The sequence below is a fragment of the Lethenteron reissneri genome, chromosome 21, assembly GCF_015708825.2.
Source record: "Lethenteron reissneri isolate LAM-NWPU_2019-01 chromosome 21, ASM1570882v1, whole genome shotgun sequence".
NCBI lineage: Eukaryota > Metazoa > Chordata > Hyperoartia > Petromyzontiformes > Petromyzontidae > Lethenteron > Lethenteron reissneri.
The window spans coordinates 1,432,306-1,452,755 of NC_083799.1; the positions used below are offsets into that span (position 1 = coordinate 1,432,306).

Genomic DNA, 20,450 nt, shown 5'->3' on the forward strand with positions numbered 1-20,450 from the left:
CAGTTTAAAAGGGTAAAAACCTACTACTAAGCTTAGTGTTGTGTAATGGAGACAGCCAGGGTCAGGATATCCTAATAAAGGATTGACTCTTGGTTTCAATTTACCTTGATGCTTTGCCCTCTTGCACTCCCCCATTCTCTCTGTGATAGCAGCTGATTGCAAAGCCAAACATAGCTCACATTTGATGCCAGGCACCAAGGCCTGGCATCAGCCATTGCTCTCCCTTTTGCAGCATATGTACATTTTAACTTTTGCATTATGGCCATCAGGTGTGCTTCTATTGAAATGTCCACTATCTACTTTTAACAAAATGGGGACGTTAAAACTGCATATGTGCATTACGTATTCCTGAACAGCACAAATTACACACTCTGATGTCTTCTCATCCAACTTCCCTTCCACACTCGTGCTATTGCCTGCCCTTGGCAGCACACACCGATGCTAAAATTAGGTCAGGGAAAATCACGACTGGAAATGGATTCATCTGCTGGGCTGAAGTTATGCGACCTTCTCTCAACATTTGGGGTTTTGGTTTTCTGAGACAAATAAAAGAGGTTAAACATTTGACCTCTTTAAATGCGAATACATGTTCATGCAAAGGATATAGTTGAACATGAAACTTGCCACCAAAACACTGACCTAAATTCCATAAATTATACAAATTATTTTGGTGATGCTGTGTTGTTAGTGGTGCACAAGCACATTAACAAATATTATATTTATTTTGGGTAACTTTCCATAGATACTCTTTGGTTTTTAGGTAAAGTCACGTAGGTATGACAGAAAATAAATCACGACGTTTCGATTGCAACACAAGCAATCATCATCAGGTGGGAAAATCACAGCAAGATTTTTTTTTGCTGAAGTGGGAGAGAGATGCCATGGTAAGAGGGAGAGAGAGAGGGGGGTAGGGGGAGGGGAGCACTGCGTGGACGCTAGGAGAGGGACGTGAAGCTGGACGGGGGGAATTGGGCAGGGGCTGGAAGTGGGAGGCCGAGAGAGCTGGGGATGCGGGGGGGGAAGTTAACTCCGAAAAATAGACTAGTACCCGGACCAATAGACTAGTACCCGGACCTGGCAGATATGATAGAAATCAGTTAGGGTCTTACCTGGTTAATAACATCCTTCCAATGATTGCTGAATATGTATCCATCTTCTCGGTTGAAGTTATGTCTACGTTTATATATCTGGATGGCTTCATGAACAAACCTTTGATAGTAGCCCGAAGGTTTGCAGAGTACCTTGGTCTCGGAAACAACAATATCACGTGAGCCCACAGCGTAATAGCAATGGTCAGCTACGGCAGAGGTATTGGTTCTGCCGTGTTTCAGATCTGTCTTGTGTTCCTGGACACGGTCCGAGACATGACGTTTTGTTTCACCGATGTAGCTGCTGCCGCAGGTACAACTTAGTTTGTAAACGCCAGGATATTGCATGTCAGGAATGACATCCTTCACAGATGGGATTAGATCACGGATTTTGCGTACTGTATTGAATATTTTATTTTATACCTACGTGACTTTACCGAAATAACCAAATAGTATCGATTCCTGCAGTCATGAAAGCTTCAAATCTAGATTTCCATAGATAATTGTTTTACCTTTCATTAACCGGCGAAAGGAAATAACCACCACTCAAACAGCAGCAATTGTGCTAATACCTCTTCACTAAACTTTCTTAGCGCAAGTTTTTTTTTTATCCAACACTACTTAATTGTCTCCTTTTTTATGTCAAAACCAACAACCCTGGGTAGCAGCGATCCTCCCTCCCACATTCACTGCTTAATTTGAATTGTCCCCTATCTCGTGTTGAGTGCTTTTCTCTTGGCTGTCAATTTGTTTTAACATGTACAGCTGATCCCACTGTAATTTTTTAGCCAAGTTATTTTTAACATAGACTTTGGATTTTTAGTGGCCTGTCATGTTCTCACGAAGATAAAGCAAAAAGGATCATATTTAAAACATTTGAGTAGCGGAATCAATATCATTTCTTATCCTGCATTGCACATTGAGCCAGTTAACTTAAAATATCTATCTCTTTATTCTTAGTATGCAAAATAGTGGCACCTAAAATGTGGTAATTGCAGGAAAGTTGATTGAAAGCCCTCTAAATTTCAGTTTATGTTCTTCTAACAGACATCGTTAATCGTTGTGCAAACTTGTTGTCTGCGACTTGAGTTTTACTCACAGCTGTGCTGTGTTCCTTATTCACCTTTTGGCAATCTTTTTAGGTTTTATTACAGTTCCAATAATGTTAATGATGAAGTCCTCAAATGCGGTTTATATGGCTTTTCCATTTCACTTGACGAATAAAAGTGTCACAAGCCTTTTAATTGGTTCGTTGGATAACTTCTGACTCCCGCGCACTGTATGTTGTCTTGTTTTTTTTCTTCAACACGTTGAGGCATTTGCAAAGCATATATTTCATGACGTTATCAGATGGCTTCATGAGCAACAGCTTCCATTCGTAGCAGATTGATCAAACACCAAGAGCTCGCATCAACTTCAGCAGTTTCCTTCATCAGAAGCTTTTGTCAACATGTCTATCAGTTGCCTGCTTTCACAACAGCTGCTCTTATCTTAAGAGCCCACTCTGTCAACACGAGCAGATTGTATATCCACGGCAGCTCGGCCTCGGTTTGAACTAAAATTTGTCGTAAATTTAAAGTTATTTTAATTAATATTTCACGTCGAACATTACTCGTTTTCAGGGGTGTCCGTGACATCTGTTGAATTAACATAGCAAACATTTGATGACACGGTAGACAAACATCTAAAGTCTATAACTTACATCGGCTGTATTTATACAAAGAAGATAACACCCAAACAAACATGTAAGTACATATATAAATAATTAGGCGGTGCACGCCATCCGTTCATGTAGAGTGTACTCTGCCCGTAACAGTGACAGATGTTGTGCAAATGTGTTGCAAATAAATATTTGAATAAGTCGAGACTGGCGGCATGTTTTCAAGTGTCTCGGGTGTGGACCAATCAACTTCAAGGACAGTGCATATTATTATCATTATCAGAGTTGCTTCTTTTTGTTTGCTTTTTTGACTACTTGTGTTGTGGTTATTGCAAACATGATGCCTTGAATAAAGGTGCCAGTTTTGTACCAGTTTAAAAGGGTAAAAACCTACTACTATATTTTGCCACTGGTAAAAGAGATCTCATAGTGTCTGAGAGGTCGTTCCATGTTGAAGCAGCTGTGCATCTAATTTAATAATAAAAGTAAAATAATATAATTTTGATTTAAAGCTTTCGTGACTGCAGGGATTCATACGTAGAAGGGAAATAAAATATAAAACAATAAAATGCTCACGACGTTTCTACGTGACTTTACCGAAAGAACCAAAAATATGAATCCCTGCAGTCACGAAAGCTTGAAATCATCTGATGATGATTGCTTGTGTTGCAGTCGAAACGTCGTGAGAATTGTATTGTTTGTAATTTTTATTATTTTGTTATTTCCCTTCTACGTGACTTTACCGAAAGAACCAATAATATAAATGCTATATTTAATAATTAACTGAATGTCCCTCCCCTGCCAATACTGACCACAAGAGGGCGCTTGTGAATCCTACAGTCTGACCCCTCAGCAATAGTCAACCTGAGGCCACTTACCCCACATGTCCCTTCTCTCTCAAGGCACTGCACCAAGAGCTGCCACTAGAAGGTGTTCACTCTTCATCCACAAAATGCATGCGAATACATTATCCTCTGAAACATTGACTTGTTCTTCAGTAGCATCATCACTTGGCTGTTGTGTATTAATTATGCCACACTTGGTATATTCATCTTCTTGGTTCTTTCGGTAAAGTCACATAGAAGGGAAGTAATAAAATAATAATAATAAAACATAATAAAATAATATTATGTTTTATTTTTATTATTTTATTACTTCCCTTCTACGTGACTTTACCGAAAGAACCAAAAAGATGAATCCCTGCAGTCACGAAAGCTTTAAATCGAAACTTGGTATATTCACGCAACAGTTTGACAGCCAATCTCGTTTCCCTCTGTTTTGGTGACCGCAGAAATGATGTTTCCACCATGATGGAAGGAGTAGATGGAGAGGACGACACATCCCGGCTGAGTTTGGTGCAGAAGATGGCTCTCTTTAACCAGCCGTCCAAGCCGTTGCAGCCACAACTCTCCTCGCGGCAGGAACCCGAAGTGTCCAACCGTCGCACCAACCTCCGTTACCAGACACAGCCAATCACAGCCAGAGAGGTGCAACAGGTGAGATCGGACAGCAATTTTGTTCGTAAGCAAAAATGGGGAAACGATGAGAAGGAGGGGACAGCCATCATCACCGTCTATCATTGTCACAACCATTCATTGTCATGTCACCAGTGAGATCATCTTTTATCATAATTCATGAGCGCAGGCTCAAAGTCCCAAAGAATGCCAAGCAGCCAATAACAACGGCACTATAAAAGTTGTAATCGACACGAGTTAACACGTTTGTTGAATTGAGAAAGGTTATTATATAAGAGCTTGGAAAAAAAGACGATGGGAGGGGGATTCTAACGCAGTGCAGTGCGAGGGAAGAAGCAGAAAGTGTTGTGACCTGCATAGTGGTGGCTGAATACAGTGTGGATGAGACAAAACAGTCCGAGTGGTAGACCAAATGATCAACATGTGTAGAGGAACTAAGTTAAATTAAAATAAATCACGACGTTTCGAACGCAACACAAGCGATCATCATCAGGTGGAAATGGGGTAAAGCACATAGCGAGGGAATACATAGGGGGACATCACGCACATAGCACATAGAAAACGGTAAACTGCACGGAGGCAAATACAAAAAGAAGATGGGAGACGAGAACTCAACAAATCTTAGAAAGATAATGTGATGCAAAACCAGTCGGCCAACAACACAGACACTAACCTGGTTGACCACGTATTTTAAAACACTTATTTCAAAATATTTATTTTAATTTAATTTATTTTTATTTTATTTCTACATACGTGACTTTACCGAAAAAAAACCCAATGAGTATAGTAATTTCTGCAGTCACGATAGCTTCAATTCTATATTAATGTGTAGAGGAATCAAGTTGTGAAATTCATAGGAACCATGGTAGTAGCGAAAGAATAGTAATAAGGAGGCAACTATCCACAAGTCAGCGAGTGACTGGATTCAATTAGCGAGTGCCCAATCATCACTCAACCTGTCTGCTGTACGTAATATCAACATAATTTATCATTAATCTGCATTCATAATCATAATAAATATCATTGTCTTGCTCTTTGGTTCTTTCGGTAAAGTCACGTAGATAGAAAATGTATAGATCACGACATTTCAATCGCAACACAAGCCACCGTCATCAGGTGCAACAAACACAGCAGGAGGACTGCTGTGTATCTCTTGCTCTTCGGGGTTTTTTGTTCCTGTTGCTCGGCTCTCTGACATTGACATGCTCATCTTCTCATTGGCACACCTCCGGTGGCTGGGCCGTCTCACATTGACATGCTAATCTCTCACATTTACAGCTTCAAATCAAGATTTACGTACAAATTCCTTCTATAGCTCTGCCCATAATTGTTTTTTATACCCTTCTATCTGGCAACAAAACTGACACCTTTTTACAAGGAGTCATGTTTACATAGACCACAATACCTGCAGTCATAATGCAAACAAAAAACATAAATCTGATAATGTGCACTGTCCTTGAAGTTGATTGGTCCACACCCGAGACAGCTTTCCTTAGAGCCTAGTCTCACATGGGTTGGACCAGATGACGCCAAAAGGCGCACAACTCAAAGACAATGCACCATCAGAGTATGAGAGCTCGGGGTAAGCATTTACACCATTGGAACCTCATTTGCCAGTAAAAATATGATCATAGTTTTTTTTTTGTTGCCAGATAGAAGGGTAAAAAAAAACAATTATCATATTTTTACTGGCAAATGAGGTTCCAATGGTAGCTCTGCCCACTTACACTTGGGTTGGGCCTACCAGAATCTTATATAAACTCTTGTTGCAGCAGCGCTTTCCCCTACGTCAGCAGTCCTCCTGTTGTGTTTGTTTCACCTGATGACGGTTGCTTGTGTTGCGATAGAAACGTCGTGATCTATTAATTTTCTATCTACGTGACTTTACCGAAAGAACCAAAGAGTATGGATTCCTGCAGTCACGAAAGCTTCAAATCATCATTGTCATCGTCATCAATAATACTGATTAGCATCAATATTATCATACACATATTATGATAATTTAAACACATGTCACTGGCTGTTTTTCTATCTTCCTTTTTTACTTGAAATTAAATTTTTTGTGAAACTCTCTTCCCATGGGCATCGATGTGCCCCACCATGGCTTGCCAGCAGAATGCAGGACAGCAGAGTGTGGACAAATATCATCTGCCCCTTCTGTATGGGATAGATTGTTGCTCCGTCACACTTATTGGTTTTCTCTGGCTGCTTTTCTCCCACATGTATACACACTCACTAATTGGCTGAAAACATCTTAATATATAGAGAACTGCAGAGCAATTTATGGTGCCAGCTCACCGGCTGGCAGCCTTGCAGCTTGTCTGTGTTTTCTCAGCAATTTTGAAATGCAATTTACATGAATGACACTATATAAAACTTATCACCAGATTTTTTAATATTTTAGTTACTGTGGATAAGAGTAGATTTTCTTTATAGAGTATATGCCGGATTAGATTCTGCCTATATGTCCCAGCCAAACTGCAGGTGGGAGCCTTCCTATTTGAATTCCCTCGAATCATCTCTTTTTCCCACATTCTTGGTTGCTCAATTTAAGAAATGTATTAACTCGTATTTATTACAACTTTAATAGTGCTGTTGTTGTTGGCTTCTTGGCATATTTTGAGACTTTGGGCCTGTGCTCAGCAACAATGATTATAATAAATAAATAATTATAAACCTGTGCGTATTTTGTGTGCAGTTATAGATACTGTTTGTACCGTGGTGCAGTGAACAGCCGCTGCTTGCGCATGCCGTTTTGAGGTGCGGCGCTTCTACTGTGCGTGCTGTCGCAGCGGTTTCCCGCGTAGCTGCGAGTGTTCCATCATAGCGCAAAGTTACGTGACGGAAAGCCGCTGTTTTAATCGAGCATCGATCGCCGTACGTCTCAGGGCTTATCGCAGCGGAAGCTGGAAGAAGCTGGTGGCCATGACGCGAGGAGGCCTGGCGTGGCCGCCGCCACCGATCACCATGGGAGCCGTCGTCTCGGCGAGCACGACGGCTCACTCAGCCTGGGGAAGCCTCCTGTGGACAGTGTTGGTGCCGCCAGGACCCGGCCCCCACTCGGTCGACCAGTGCCCCTCGCCAGTGAGTTACTGCCCACCTTGTCATGACCCACACACCATGGGTACGATTAATTCCTTATCGTCGTAACCAGGGGGAGGAAAATTCGAGGCTTAAGCCAAGTTTTATGCAGATTATATAAAGTTGCCCTCGGATGATCCATGAGCCATGTTGTGTTTATCTTGTTTTAGAATGGGATTACTCAATAAATATATTTATTTACCAAATATGAAGTAATAACCAGCTTTAATATCCGGGGTGCACTTGGCTATTTCGACGAATACTGAATACGTGTACATATTTAGCAAATCCAAATTTAAAGCAGAATAGTATTTTTTCAAATCTGTCTCCATTCTCGGTTTAGCCAGACTGGATTGTGTGAGAAGTTCACAGATCCGTGAAAGATCTGGACACAGTCCCATGAGTGAGCTCCTCTAACAAATGAGGCTGTGCTGGTCATTTAGCTCGCATGCCCAGCCACCGCATGCCCATGCTGCTTCTGTCTGGCCAGATAGATGGGGCTCAACGTACATGGAACAGGCTAGAGAAGAGATGAACTGATGTGGTACAGAAGGATCTGGAGTTGATTGGACTTGCCAATGACTGGCCTCTGTGGAGGAGTTTCCTAAAGAACACTGCTGGGGAGTTGGCAGTTACTCTCCATAAACAATGGAGGGCAGATTTGGCAATGGGGAGCACAGTTGGTACATCTACCAGTCATATCAGTCAGTCAACCCATGGCACCTGGGTCTGTTCTGTGACCTCCTGCCAGCGGGCCTTCAACACTTCACATGGCCTCAAAGTGCACCTAGCATGGCACAAGTGCCGTGGTGACATCCCCTCCACTTCATGATGAACGGTGGTTGTTATACCACAGCCACATTTCCCAAATATGGGATTAGGCCCTGATTGGTCAGCCCTGTCTCATGCTGTTGTGTAGTTCATGTGTAATCTTCTTGCTGCACTCTAGACTTGGAATGTGCTGCATTGTGAGGTGCTAACACAGGCTCTGGCTATTTAATCAGGCAAAATAACACACAAATCATATCCAGAATTGAGTAGAATGGTCATTCTCCTTTTAACTCTAGAACCATAAGGATGAACCCAAACTAGATTATTGTTGTTGTTATGCTTGTTCACCCGGGCCAGCCTCGGATGGCAGCCGTGCTGTGTGCATGTACGTGCCGCTGCCAAGACAGCGCCAAAAGTTCCACTGAAGCTCGCGTTGAACAGAAACGTGTGTGCTGTTGTGGAGCATTATGGGTAAAAAAATAAATTAATATATCTAACAGTCAATCACTGTACATAAGAATACAATATTTTTATTTATTGTATTTATTACCCACAATCTCCTACGAAAGAGCCTTAGTGTTATGTGTTTTGCAGTAAATACATGTAGCAGGTCTTGTGTTTCATAATATCTGTAAGGAAATACCATAACTGTTCCAATTAAGTAATAATAATATTTTTATAAGTAGTAATAATCAAAATTCCTATTGTAAATGTGCTGGGCTGGGTGGCCGCTGTGATTACTGGCTGGGTTGCACATTCAGCTCAAAGATGGATGCAGAGTTTGTTTTTCCATCAGCCCTTTCTTTGTGCAGTTGTTATGGAGACCCTTTTGTGAGGCAGCTACATGTGTGCGGAAAAGCAGGGGAAAAAAAGATTTTACCACTTGAGAGAGAAGGCTGTGCTTGTGTGCACACTGCCAGCTCTTGGCAAGCGGATGGCTTGCGAGAGAGATATTAGGTTCCATGTTGGCAATCATTGGCGACGTCAGTCACCGTCAAAATCCCTGAGGCTCTTACTTCTGCATCATCTTTAGGCGTTAACTCTTTCGGATGCCATTTTAAAATAGGCCACGAGCCGTAACTCGATACGACTGTTATTGCATTAGCACCAGAATTTTAGAATGAGTAAGTTATAGTGGACGTGTACAAGGTCATATATATTTGCTTGAATATATACCTGTATAAATACGTGCATGCTTACATTCATAGCACGTGAAACACTAGTCTCAATCTAAATAATTGTTTTAAAGGTATGTTATTATTCAGATTTTTCATAGTGAATCACGAGATATGTGTCACATGAGACCGATATCAAAAGTATGTATGAAAGTTCATAATGCTAACGTGTGCGTAGAGCTCATGCTCGCTCACGCAGCATGTCATTTGATTTCTATCAGCTCTGCAAATTTCATATTTTGGCACGTGTGACGCACTCTTTGGCAGGACACTTATAAGATACGCTTCCAATGTGGATAATTAGGCTTACTGAAGCAGCCTGAAGTAGGTTTGTGATGTAATTTCACAGAACTCTGCTCTGACACATGGCAGTGCCACTACCTTTTTTACAACGGTTCCGAAAGGAAATTCTGTCACCTCTTGACCTGGGACCACCAAAAGGACAATTACTAATATAATGAGCCAAGAATATGTGTCCCGTGTGTGACGTCACTCCACATGAGGCCCACCCCCCCGCGTGACGTCACTCCACATGAGGCCCACCTCCCCTCATTAATATTCATGAGTGGGTGGATTATTACACTTATGCAGAGGAAGGTCGAGCTGAATTAAATAATTTATTACGCAAAGTCGCTTCAAATATGACGTTTCTTTACAGAAAGTGACGGTAAAAAATAAATATACACAGCACAGTGCTACATCCGTATGTAACGTCACTGCAAAAGAGCCCCCCCCCCCCCTTAATTAATATTAAATTTACACTAACGCACAAGAAGGTCGCGCACTCAGCATGCCGCACCCCTCCCTTCGTTAATAATCATGAGCGGGTGACGTCACTACACATGCCGCACCCCTCCCCAATAACCACTAGCAGGTGACGTCACTACACATGCCGCACCCCTCCACAATAACCACTAGCGGGTGACGTCACTCCACATGGGGCAACCCCCCTCATTAATAATCATGAGCTGAACAGTTTTTCTATTTTAGATTTACTGCAATATACACCTGTCCTTGGACGGGCAAGAGGCTAGTTATAATATAGTTGAGAAAAAAGCAAAAAATACCTATTATTTAATGGCCTAGTGATGCTTTTATAAGTACGTATATGGTCTCAGCATGTTGAGAATGAAGAGCCTTTGATCAGTACTTTTGGTACATTCTTCGTATTTAGAATAATGTTTATAGCAGGCAACCTCTGTGAATGGGCTTGGCCTGTGCATATCATTCCTCTCATGCTGCTTCTTTAAGTTGCAAAATGGAAGAAATTGAATTAAGATTGTGACCAATATGTGGTTCAAGAGCGTTTTATTTGAAAGGAATTCCGCATTGTGGAACAAGTTTCTGATTGGAAAATATTTTTAAACCAAATAATTGTAACAAAATGGATGCTCTACAAATGGCTGATATTTTTCGTACAGGTGGTGGTGAGTCAGAGGGTACTACTGCTATCTCCATGGTAACACGGAACACATCGACATCGCCATGGCGACGATCTCCATCATTAGGCAGCGGCGAATGGACACCTGGCAAGGAGAGGAGCGGGGAGCTGAGGTGCGCGAAGGGCGAGAGCCCACCGTTACGTGAGGGCGTGCGTGCCAACCGAGCCAGGTACAGCCACCGCCACTCCACACAAGTTCACACAACAGCATCCACTGGCCTGGCTGACAACTTCGAGTTTATTTGGCACCATTGTTACACGGTTAACTAATTGCAACCATCTCTTATCATAAGGCAATAACACAGATGGATAAATACAGCATGTCTACGTAACAGGGCACAAATGAGACTGGCTAATTATGGACTGGCCACTTCATGCTATTGGTTTTCTGTATACCAGTGGCGGTTCCTGCAAAATCTCTCCAGGGGGGGCAAATGTCTGGATGATTGATAAGGATAAGGTCCACCCATGCAATGGATAAATGAACAGCTTAAGCATGTAAAGGCAACTTCACTTCTTTAATATTAATGAAAAATAAAGTGACTCTTACAATACATCTTGTTTGTTTCTATACTCACTATTAATACAATCCACTCAAGTTTCTTTTATTAAAGATTCCACTAGGTGGCGACAAATTATATTGTTGGATGAAACGTGCTTACGTATGATGACGTAAGCACATTAGGGCGAGCCCTCCCGGAAGCCATAGAGAATGCATTGCAGCGCCCCCCGGTAAAAAAAAACATCTTTGCATGTAAGTCTATGGGGCCACTCGGGGCGATTCTCAGCCGGAGTGAAATCGCCCAAAAAGAGGCAGTACTCCACAGAACGTGACATGACGCTGATTGGACTATATCCAGAGGCACAGTGACGGCTAGCGTGACTCTGTGGTTGAATGACATTGGTGGTGCGTCGCCCAATCGCCCTAATGAAGAAACCGCCCCTGCTGTATACCACCGTTCAAATAACAGTTAGGTGACACGACTCACGGTTGCCTGTTCACTTCAGATGGGCGATTCTCGTGGTTCTTAGATTAGAATTGCGATTCGAATTCTTATGATTGAATGCAATTTCCTAATGGGATTCAATGGAAGGAAATATTCGGTTATAGGCATAAAAGAAGATGTATCACTTATTATGGGCATTATTAGAAGATAACTCGCATGAAACAAAAATAATTGTGCACAGCATATGGACATTGTATCACCAGCATTGTCAAGTGATGTGGGTTTCCTGTGCTCGGTAAAATCTTAGTTATTTGGATAAATATCTACAAGGCGCTCATGTAACACATTCATTTCAATACAATTAACATGCTCAAGAGCAAAGAAATGTAAAACACCATGATTCAATGCGAGTATGTGAATGTATTATGAATTAAGCCCATGCTGTTTCATGTTCAATTTTAAATCACCCTTAACATGGATGGCATGTTTCCACACCCATGCATTCTTCTTATACATCGGATAGTGTAGCAACTACAAGTAGCCTGTGTAGCTGAAATCATACTGCATATTTTAAGGTATAATTAGAAACTGTTGCTCTACCCAGTTCTGTGCTTTGTTTTGAATCATATTTACATTACAGCGCTGTGCCGAGGCACGGTAAAGTGTTACACTTTTCATGAATGCAATGTTGTAATCGTGATTTTGCTCCTGCACTGTGATATATACTCAACACATCTGGAGAGGTGTGTGCCATGCATTCCTAATGCATGGTTCTTCCTTACCACCACCACCACAGTGTGTGAATACATAGCAGGCGCGAAATGGTTTGTGGAACTAGGAATACTGTAGAAGTGTGAATATATGAACACTGCACACAGTGCAGAGGGCACTGCACTACCACCACTACTGCACATCACACTGTTATAGTCACTGTCTGTGTGTCTGCGTGCAAAGCACAGTGCAAACATTGCACCAGTGCACTTTTACTACTGGGTAGGGCACGCTAAGTGCATAGGGATTGAATAATGTACCGAGTCAGCTGTAGTCTAAGAGCTGTGGTTTTATATGCGTCACAGCAATGAGGTGACTCATATTTATTTGTGGTCACGATTCAGTTATGGGAATTCTGGATTTCTTCAGCAGGGGCCAGTCTCTCCAGATGATGGCCGCTGATAACTTCCCACAACATAGAATTTCAATCCTTGAGGGTGATGGCTCAGTTGATTCCCAACTGAGATTTGAACTCGCAGCCTTTTCATTGTGACTCTTGCGCTGGAACCGTGGTATAGCCAGGGCAGATGTGCTCCTGTGAGATGGTGAGAAAAGTACTTGTGCCATTTTGTGTTTACTTATGTTGAAGATGTTGGGGAACAGCATGAATTGTTAGTCCTGTTGAGCTACACATGAAAAATAACCAATTCCTAATATTCGGGATGCATGCTTCCAATACCGAGGTGAGCCAGGTTGAGTTGTGTTCCCATGAAGCGCGTGGGCTCGTTCCCTCTGGTTGCATGCCCCTCGCCCCTTTCTCCAAATGCCCACCCTTGTCTCCCCCTCCTCCCCAGCAGCTTAATCTGTGACCCTGGGAGAGCACACCCCCTATGGATAGGAGCCTAAGGGAGGTCACGGCTGGTGATCAGGAAGGGATGCTTTACACAACTTCGTTTAGACAGGGTTTTGTGTAATCCAGGGGTGAGGATACATTGCTATAAGTTAGACTTGTTAGTACATTCTACCATGTGGTCTCAGTAGGGTGAGCGATATCACGGTGGAGGCGATCGTGTTGCCGTGGCGACCTTGTAACATCACGGCTGGTTCTGCAGTTGATGTGTGTGAACATGCTGTAACTCTACTGCAAGGGTGCCCCCAGTGCATGCTTCTGTTTCACGCACGCGATCATGGGTCTGCTTTCAAAAAATGGGTACACACCAGCATGGCTTTGTCCTGGAAACAATCCAGTTCCTGCACCCATTTCACGTGCTGTTGAAATGAGGCATGAATTAGCCAGAGATTTAGAGGCAATATGTCAACAAAATGTATTTCTCCAGAGTTTTTGTTCCTAAACCATTCTTCTGAATACAATAAACAACATATGAAATGGGGTGCCACTCCAATACACTTATGAGAGACGTAAAAACGCACTTATAAGGGATACCCCAAGGTTAATGCATCCCACGTTGTTCTCAATTACTTTCTGTTGAACTTATACAAAACTTTAGACATGCATCCTTGGGGAATCCATTTTACCTTTAAAAAATGTATAGTTTCTCTTCACTTACCTCAATGTGGAACCATGGATGGCATTCCAAAGCAATAACGAATGCATTAGCCTTTCACAATCATTCGCAAATAGCGTCTTACAAAGCAATGTAAATTAAAAAATTGTTTCTACACAAGCCATCCTTCAAAGGACCAAACTGATGAAGATATGAGGGGACCAGATTTGGGTTGTACGCTGGATTGGGGGGGCAACACAGTCCAACATAACTGTGCCACTTGAAGGAGGGCTTTTGCTATCTGACAAATACGAATAACATTCATGACATTCCCATGAATTTATATTTAAAAAATGAATAAAGGGGCATTACTCTAGCTGAACATAATAAAACTGAGTATACGTTAAAAATTATTTGCTTCGAACAAAGAGCCATATTAACAATGGGTTTGTCAACAACAACAAAATGCACATTTTAAAATGTTCATATTTGCTAAAAAATCATCACTGGCCTATTCAAATGTGCAAACATGGTTGATACTTACTCTTAGTTCTTTCGGTAAAGTCACGTGCCTCCGAAACGTCGTGAGATATTTATTTATTTATTGATTTTAATTTCATTTTTTACCTACGTGACTTTACCGGAAGAACTAAGAGTATGAATCCTTGCAGTCACGAAAGCTTCAAATCTAGAATGGTTGATACTGCCCAATTAACCTCTTCCTGACCCAATGTGTGATGACTTGGAAATGGGAGACAAATGCGTACTTGTAACCAGCAGGTATATATTGCAGCAGGCATAATTTCTGTTTACGTCCTGAAAGTTGCTGAGTTCCCACAACCACTGAAAATTGAGCCAGCCTAACTCTAACGTGTTAAACTGGGAAATTAGCTCAGCCTCGCCAGTCCAACGCAGCTCCAATGGTGCCACGGAGATCACTTTTAGTGGGCCACGTGGCTCTGTTTGCTAAAGAAGCTACACACATGAATCCGGGTCGCTCTTGGAAACAAGAATGGGGTGAATAGAGAACAGAGCCAAGCGGCCGATAATGCCTCTCGTTTGGGTCAACTTTAGAACCGTGTTTTTTACACACTTTTATTGAACTTGTGTTGTCTGTATATATTATTTAAAAGCTTTGACGCTAAATATCTTCGGATCTACGAAGCCTAACGAGCTGAAATCTTTTACACAGACTCGTCTCAGTTGACAATTCCAGATTTAATGAAAAAAAAAAACGGCCCAGGTCCCGCCGATCGTGAACCTCTTCGTGTTTTTTGACAATTTTTTTTATCATTAATAATTCTACATATTATTTTGTTCTTTCGGGAAAGTCACGTAGATAGAAAAATATATAATTAAAGTAAATTTTATAGAAATATCACGACGTTTCGATCGCAACACAAGCAGTCGTCATCAGGAAAAGGGGTTAGCCTCTAAAGGCAAACTGTTTATAAAGGTTTGGAGATGAGCGTAGCCCAAGTATATCAGCAGCACCAACAGCATGGGCGGGGCAGTATTGCATCACTTTATTATTAGTTTTTCTATCTACGTGACTTGACCTAAAGAACCAAAGAATATGAATTCCTGCAGTCACGAACGTTTTAAGTAAAAAATGCTTCTACAGTTTATTTAGAATACATCTACATTTTACCCCCTCCCCCCTTTTTTTTGAAATCACAAATGGTTGTGCCCAGCGAAGAGGGCAAACGTCTCGTCCAATCACAGCCGCTGTTGCTTCGCAGCCTATGACCAATGAAAGACACGTTCATCATGGCGTCATGGCGCCGGAGCGGGCGCTGTACTACCTTCTTCCAGAGCGCGAGACCAACCAGTGCAATATTAACAATAATTACTACTATTGATATTATTAACATAATTACAGTTTACAATCGTAATAAATAGCGCTGTCATTTGCTTTTTAACGCCCGTTCTGACGCGCTGAGGGCACTGTGGTTATGCTGAAGTTGCGCGAGCAGGTGGGATAGCATCAGCCAATCCAAGCATATGCTGATTTTTTTATGGAATTAAAAAGATGATTGATTTTCTCTGGTCTGAAGGGAAGGGTGGAGGAGAAATTGGAGACAGAGAAACTGAGCCCAGGGAGCTGAACATATCTTTTTATTATCAGAATGATTCATCCAAGAATGCCAAACTGAGTCTCAAGACACTTTTCCAGCAGGGAACTGTCAAATGTTTGCAGTAGTGGGCGATGTTGCTTTGTGTAATCCCCAATTCAGTAGTATTCAGGTTATTTTTCAGCATTGGGATGTTTGGCCAATACCAGTTACGTTAAATGTGTGAAACTAAACTGCTGTGCCATGTTATTCCTGGAACAGTCTGGTACATCTCGGGTGAGATTTCTATTTGGCCCTGGAAATGTAACAATTTTGTGAACGGTCCTTGTGATTAAGGAAGCAAAACGCTGCATAGGCATTCATCACAATCCCCATAGCGAGGCAAAATTGGTGATAACGAAGACAAACCTCACAGCAAGGCAGTTTCAACGCAATGATGACATTGTAGACAAGATGATTCTTAGGAATAGGTTTTTACCCTTTCAACTGGTACAAAAACTGACACCTTTATACAAGGGATCATGTTTACAATAACCACAACACAAGCAGTCAAAAATGAAAACAAAAAGAAACAACTCTGATGATGATAATGATATGCACTGTCCTTGAAGTTGTTTGGTCCAGACCCAAGACAGCTTTTCTTAGAGCCTAGTCTCCATTGGTGTTGGACCAGATGACGCCTTTTGGCGTCATTTTGACTGCTTGTGTTGTGGTTATTTCAAACATGATCCCTTGTATAAAGGTGTCGGTTTTTGTACCAGTTGAAAGGGTAAAAGCTATTACTATATTTTGCCACTGGTAAAGGAGGTCTCATAGTGTAAATGCTTACCCCGAGCTCTCACTACTCTGATAGTGCGCTGTTTTTGAGTTGTACGCTTTTTGGCGTCATCTGGTCCAACACCAATGGAGACTAGGCTCTAGGAAAAGCTGTCTCGGGTGTGGACCAATCAACTTCAAGGACAGTGCATATCATTATCAGAGTTTACACTATGGGGACCTCATTTGCCAGTAAAAATATGATAATTGGTTCTTTACCCTTCTATCTGGCAACAAAACTGACACCTTTTTGCAAGGAGTCATGTTTGCATAGACCGCAATACCTGCAGTCATAATACAAACAAAAGAACATAACTCTGATAATGTGCACTGTCCTTGAAGTTGATTGGTCCACACCCGAGACAGCTTTCCTTCGAGCCTAGTCTCATATGGGTTGGACCAGATGACGCCAAAAGGCGCCTTTGGCGTCAAAAGGCGCCTTTTGGCGTCATCTGGTCCAACCCATATGAGACTAGGCTCGAAGGAAAGCTGTCTCGGGTGTGGACCAATCAACTTCAAGGACAGTGCACATTATCAGAGTTATGTTCTTTTGTTTGTATTATGACTGCAGGTATTGCGGTCTATGCAAACATGACTCCTTGCAAAAAGGTGTCAGTTTTGTTGCCAGATAGAAGGGTAAAGAACCAATTATCATTATCAGAGTTGTTTCTTTTTGTTTGCATTTTGACTGCTTGTGTTGTGGTTATTGCAAACATGATCCCTTGTATAAAGGTGTCAGTTTTTGTACCAGTTGAAAGGGTGAAAACCTATTACTATATTTTGCCACTGGTAAAGGAGGTCTCATAAGTGTAAAATGATTATTGATTGTTTTGTCCCTATTGTCCACCCGGCTGACAAGTTTTGATCGTAAAATTATGAAGAATACATACAATTCCAATCCCTTCTTAGTATGTTGGAGTATGACCATTTGCGATGGAAACATTCATTTCTATGCATATTCGAATACCTTTTTGTAGACAGAATGCAGACTCTTCTGTTTTAGGAGTATAGATAACAAAGCCCATGCTTGACATTGCACAGGGAGTCCTTCCTCCAATAGTGGTTTGACAAAGGGCCATGTTTTATTTTTGACATAGTTGTGTAATAATTATGTAACTCATTTACGTGCATGCTTGCATACACCACATCACATATGTTAACTGATGGAGGCTAGCACGAATGCGCACTGTAGTGACAATTTTGACAGTAGCGAATTTAATGACAAGACTAACGCGGAGCATTTTATGCAGTCTGCAATTTATACTCTTGGAGAGTGTATAATTAATCCACACAAAGAAATCATTTCAAAAAATTTCAGTAACTTAACGTTTATTGTAAGTCGTAGTAGTGAGAGTTGGGAGGTCAGCTTTATTGTTTAAAGACGGGTGCTTTCGGGAAGGAGTAATGTCTGTGTTACCTTATGGGTCAGAGAGAAGGACTTTCACAGAGAATCGTCTGGCCTTTGAATATGTACACGTGCGGGGGATGTTAGGAATGTCATGGGCACCCTGAGGTCAGCGAGCAAAGGGAATACCCAAAGCCAGATGGTGGGATAGTGTCAAAGTGGACTTTTGAGGTGCAGTGTTGACTTCGTCAAAGCTGCAGCATGCAGAAGAAGGAAGTGATTGAGTATGTCATGATGATGCCTTGTGAACACCTGCTGTGTGAATAGATGAGGTTTCACAGTTATTACCAGGTGACACATGCATGAAAGCGAGTGTCATGTACACATGTGTGCCTTGCTGTAACAATATATGTCAATGTAAACATATCTCCACGGTACATTTCTGACAGTTATCACAAATGAAAATACATTATTCACGTAATATGCACACCAGCCTAGTTTAGCCACCAATCCTAAAATCTGAAAGTATAATAGTGTCGTAATTCAAAGTTTCACTTTGTATGTAGAAAATGTGTATATTATAAAGCAGAAAGGTCATAGATGTAACGTGCTGCAACGATGTCATTGCCTTCCCCAGTCACTTACAAATAAATACAATATCACATGTAGAATTATCTCTTTAAAATGTTCCACCAATTATAGAGGATCTTGAAATGCAATCACATTTGGACATGGAATCAATTCATATTAATTGCTACCTTTATCACCGACAGTGAAAATGTGGAAGTAGTAGAGGCCATAAGATGTTTAGGTAGTGATGTGTGTAATGCAGGGAGCTCTCAGAAGATAGTCAATAGATATATGTTAGTTCATTCATGGACTATTAAAACCACTTTAGAAGTACAGAGACCAGCATTTGAGGCAATTGTCACACAAATGTCCCCACATGCTTTTTAGATCTAAACATAAGAAAGCAGCTAGAAAATAATCTGTACTTTTGGTTTTGATGTTATTCCAACTTTGAGTGTTCTTAAGTTCATAGTAATTTCATGGCAAGATCAAAATGCAATGTGGAAGTTTGTTGCATAACTTGGGACAAGGCATTTTGGATATACTCGGGAAGAAGAAAATAGATCCAATGCCTGTTGTGTATAATGAAAGAGGACAGGTTATAGTAACAGGCATATCATTGGGCACCCAGAGGTGGAGACATATGCAAAAGCATAAGGTGGAGTGTGGTGTTAAAAGCAGACTTTTGAGATTCAGTATCATCTTTGTAAACATTCCACGATCTGGCAGATGGAAGGAAGTGATTGTAAAGTTGGCAGCATCAACTACATTGGCCATGGTGGCCTCTTGACCTCCTGGTCCTGCTCCTACTCCTAGCTCTCATACTTTTCCTCTTACGTGTCATAACAAGGGCTGTCAAACTCCTATGCTATGGTCTGCCATCCCCTTCCTCGGCCACCCATGCTGCTCAATCCCTCCCCCTTTTTAAATCCGGCCTCCAGATTATTTTTCTGAAGCCTTTGACTGATCATCCTAGTTAAAATGTATATTCGTTGTACATAGCTTCCTGTTTGGTGGTATCCTGTGTTGTGCATGTCCTAGCTTCTGTAGAACATCTGGATAAGCAGCTGAATATATCCAAATTGTATGCTATTAATCTGAAAGCGATAGAGAAACTGGTTTTCATAAGTCTCGTAGAAGGGGTAATTTCCACAGAGATAAATGCTTGAGTGGCTTCATTTAGATGGGCAGTGTGAGTGGGTGTTGGATGAAGAGGAAACTCGTGGAAAAGGGAGCAGGTGAATGTGGTAAGAAATGTCGAAAAGTTAAAAGAATTGGAGAAGTTGTAACATTTTGGTAAATTAATGAGAGGGATAGGCAGGCCAGTAATATAGTACAGTATTAATGAAATGTGAGCGAAAAGAGAGTCCGCCGTCGAAAGGGAGAGCAGATGGAGGAGAGAGCAGGTAGAATTTACTATTTAGACTAGAGGAATCCGATGAGCTATGAAGCCCTTTTTCACAAGTGTCCAGTAGGGGCACTAGGGTCAAAAGGTTATAAATGAGAGAAGTGAGTGGGAGACGAGAATGGGTGAAAAGGGAAAGTATATAGAAAATCAAATAGCAGAAGAATTCTGAGAGTAAGAGGCATGTGGGCATGTGCATGTGGTGGAGGTGAGAGCACACGAGAGAGGAACCAGGTGAGGCTGCACATCGTTGTGAGAGAGCTGGTATGCATTTGAGCAGGATTAGGTGTTTGAGGAGAGAGAGAGAGAGTAGAAGGGAGTGAGCAAGTGAGATGGAGAGTTGGCTGAAGGGAGTTGGGCAGTGGGTCGGTGGGCCATTGGGGAA

At 41.7% G+C, this 20,450-nt stretch overlaps 1 protein-coding gene across 1 annotated transcript in view; it reads left to right on the forward strand.

Moving 5' to 3' along the window:
• LOC133345007 (supervillin-like) overlaps positions 1 to 20,450 on the forward strand; it is a 107,494-nt gene that overhangs the window by 29,446 nt on the left and 57,598 nt on the right. Inside the window, 3 exon segments of the mRNA XM_061555347.1 lie at positions 4,040 to 4,244; positions 7,112 to 7,307; positions 10,672 to 10,861. Coding sequence (XP_061411331.1) covers positions 4,040 to 4,244; positions 7,112 to 7,307; positions 10,672 to 10,861 — 591 coding nt within the window.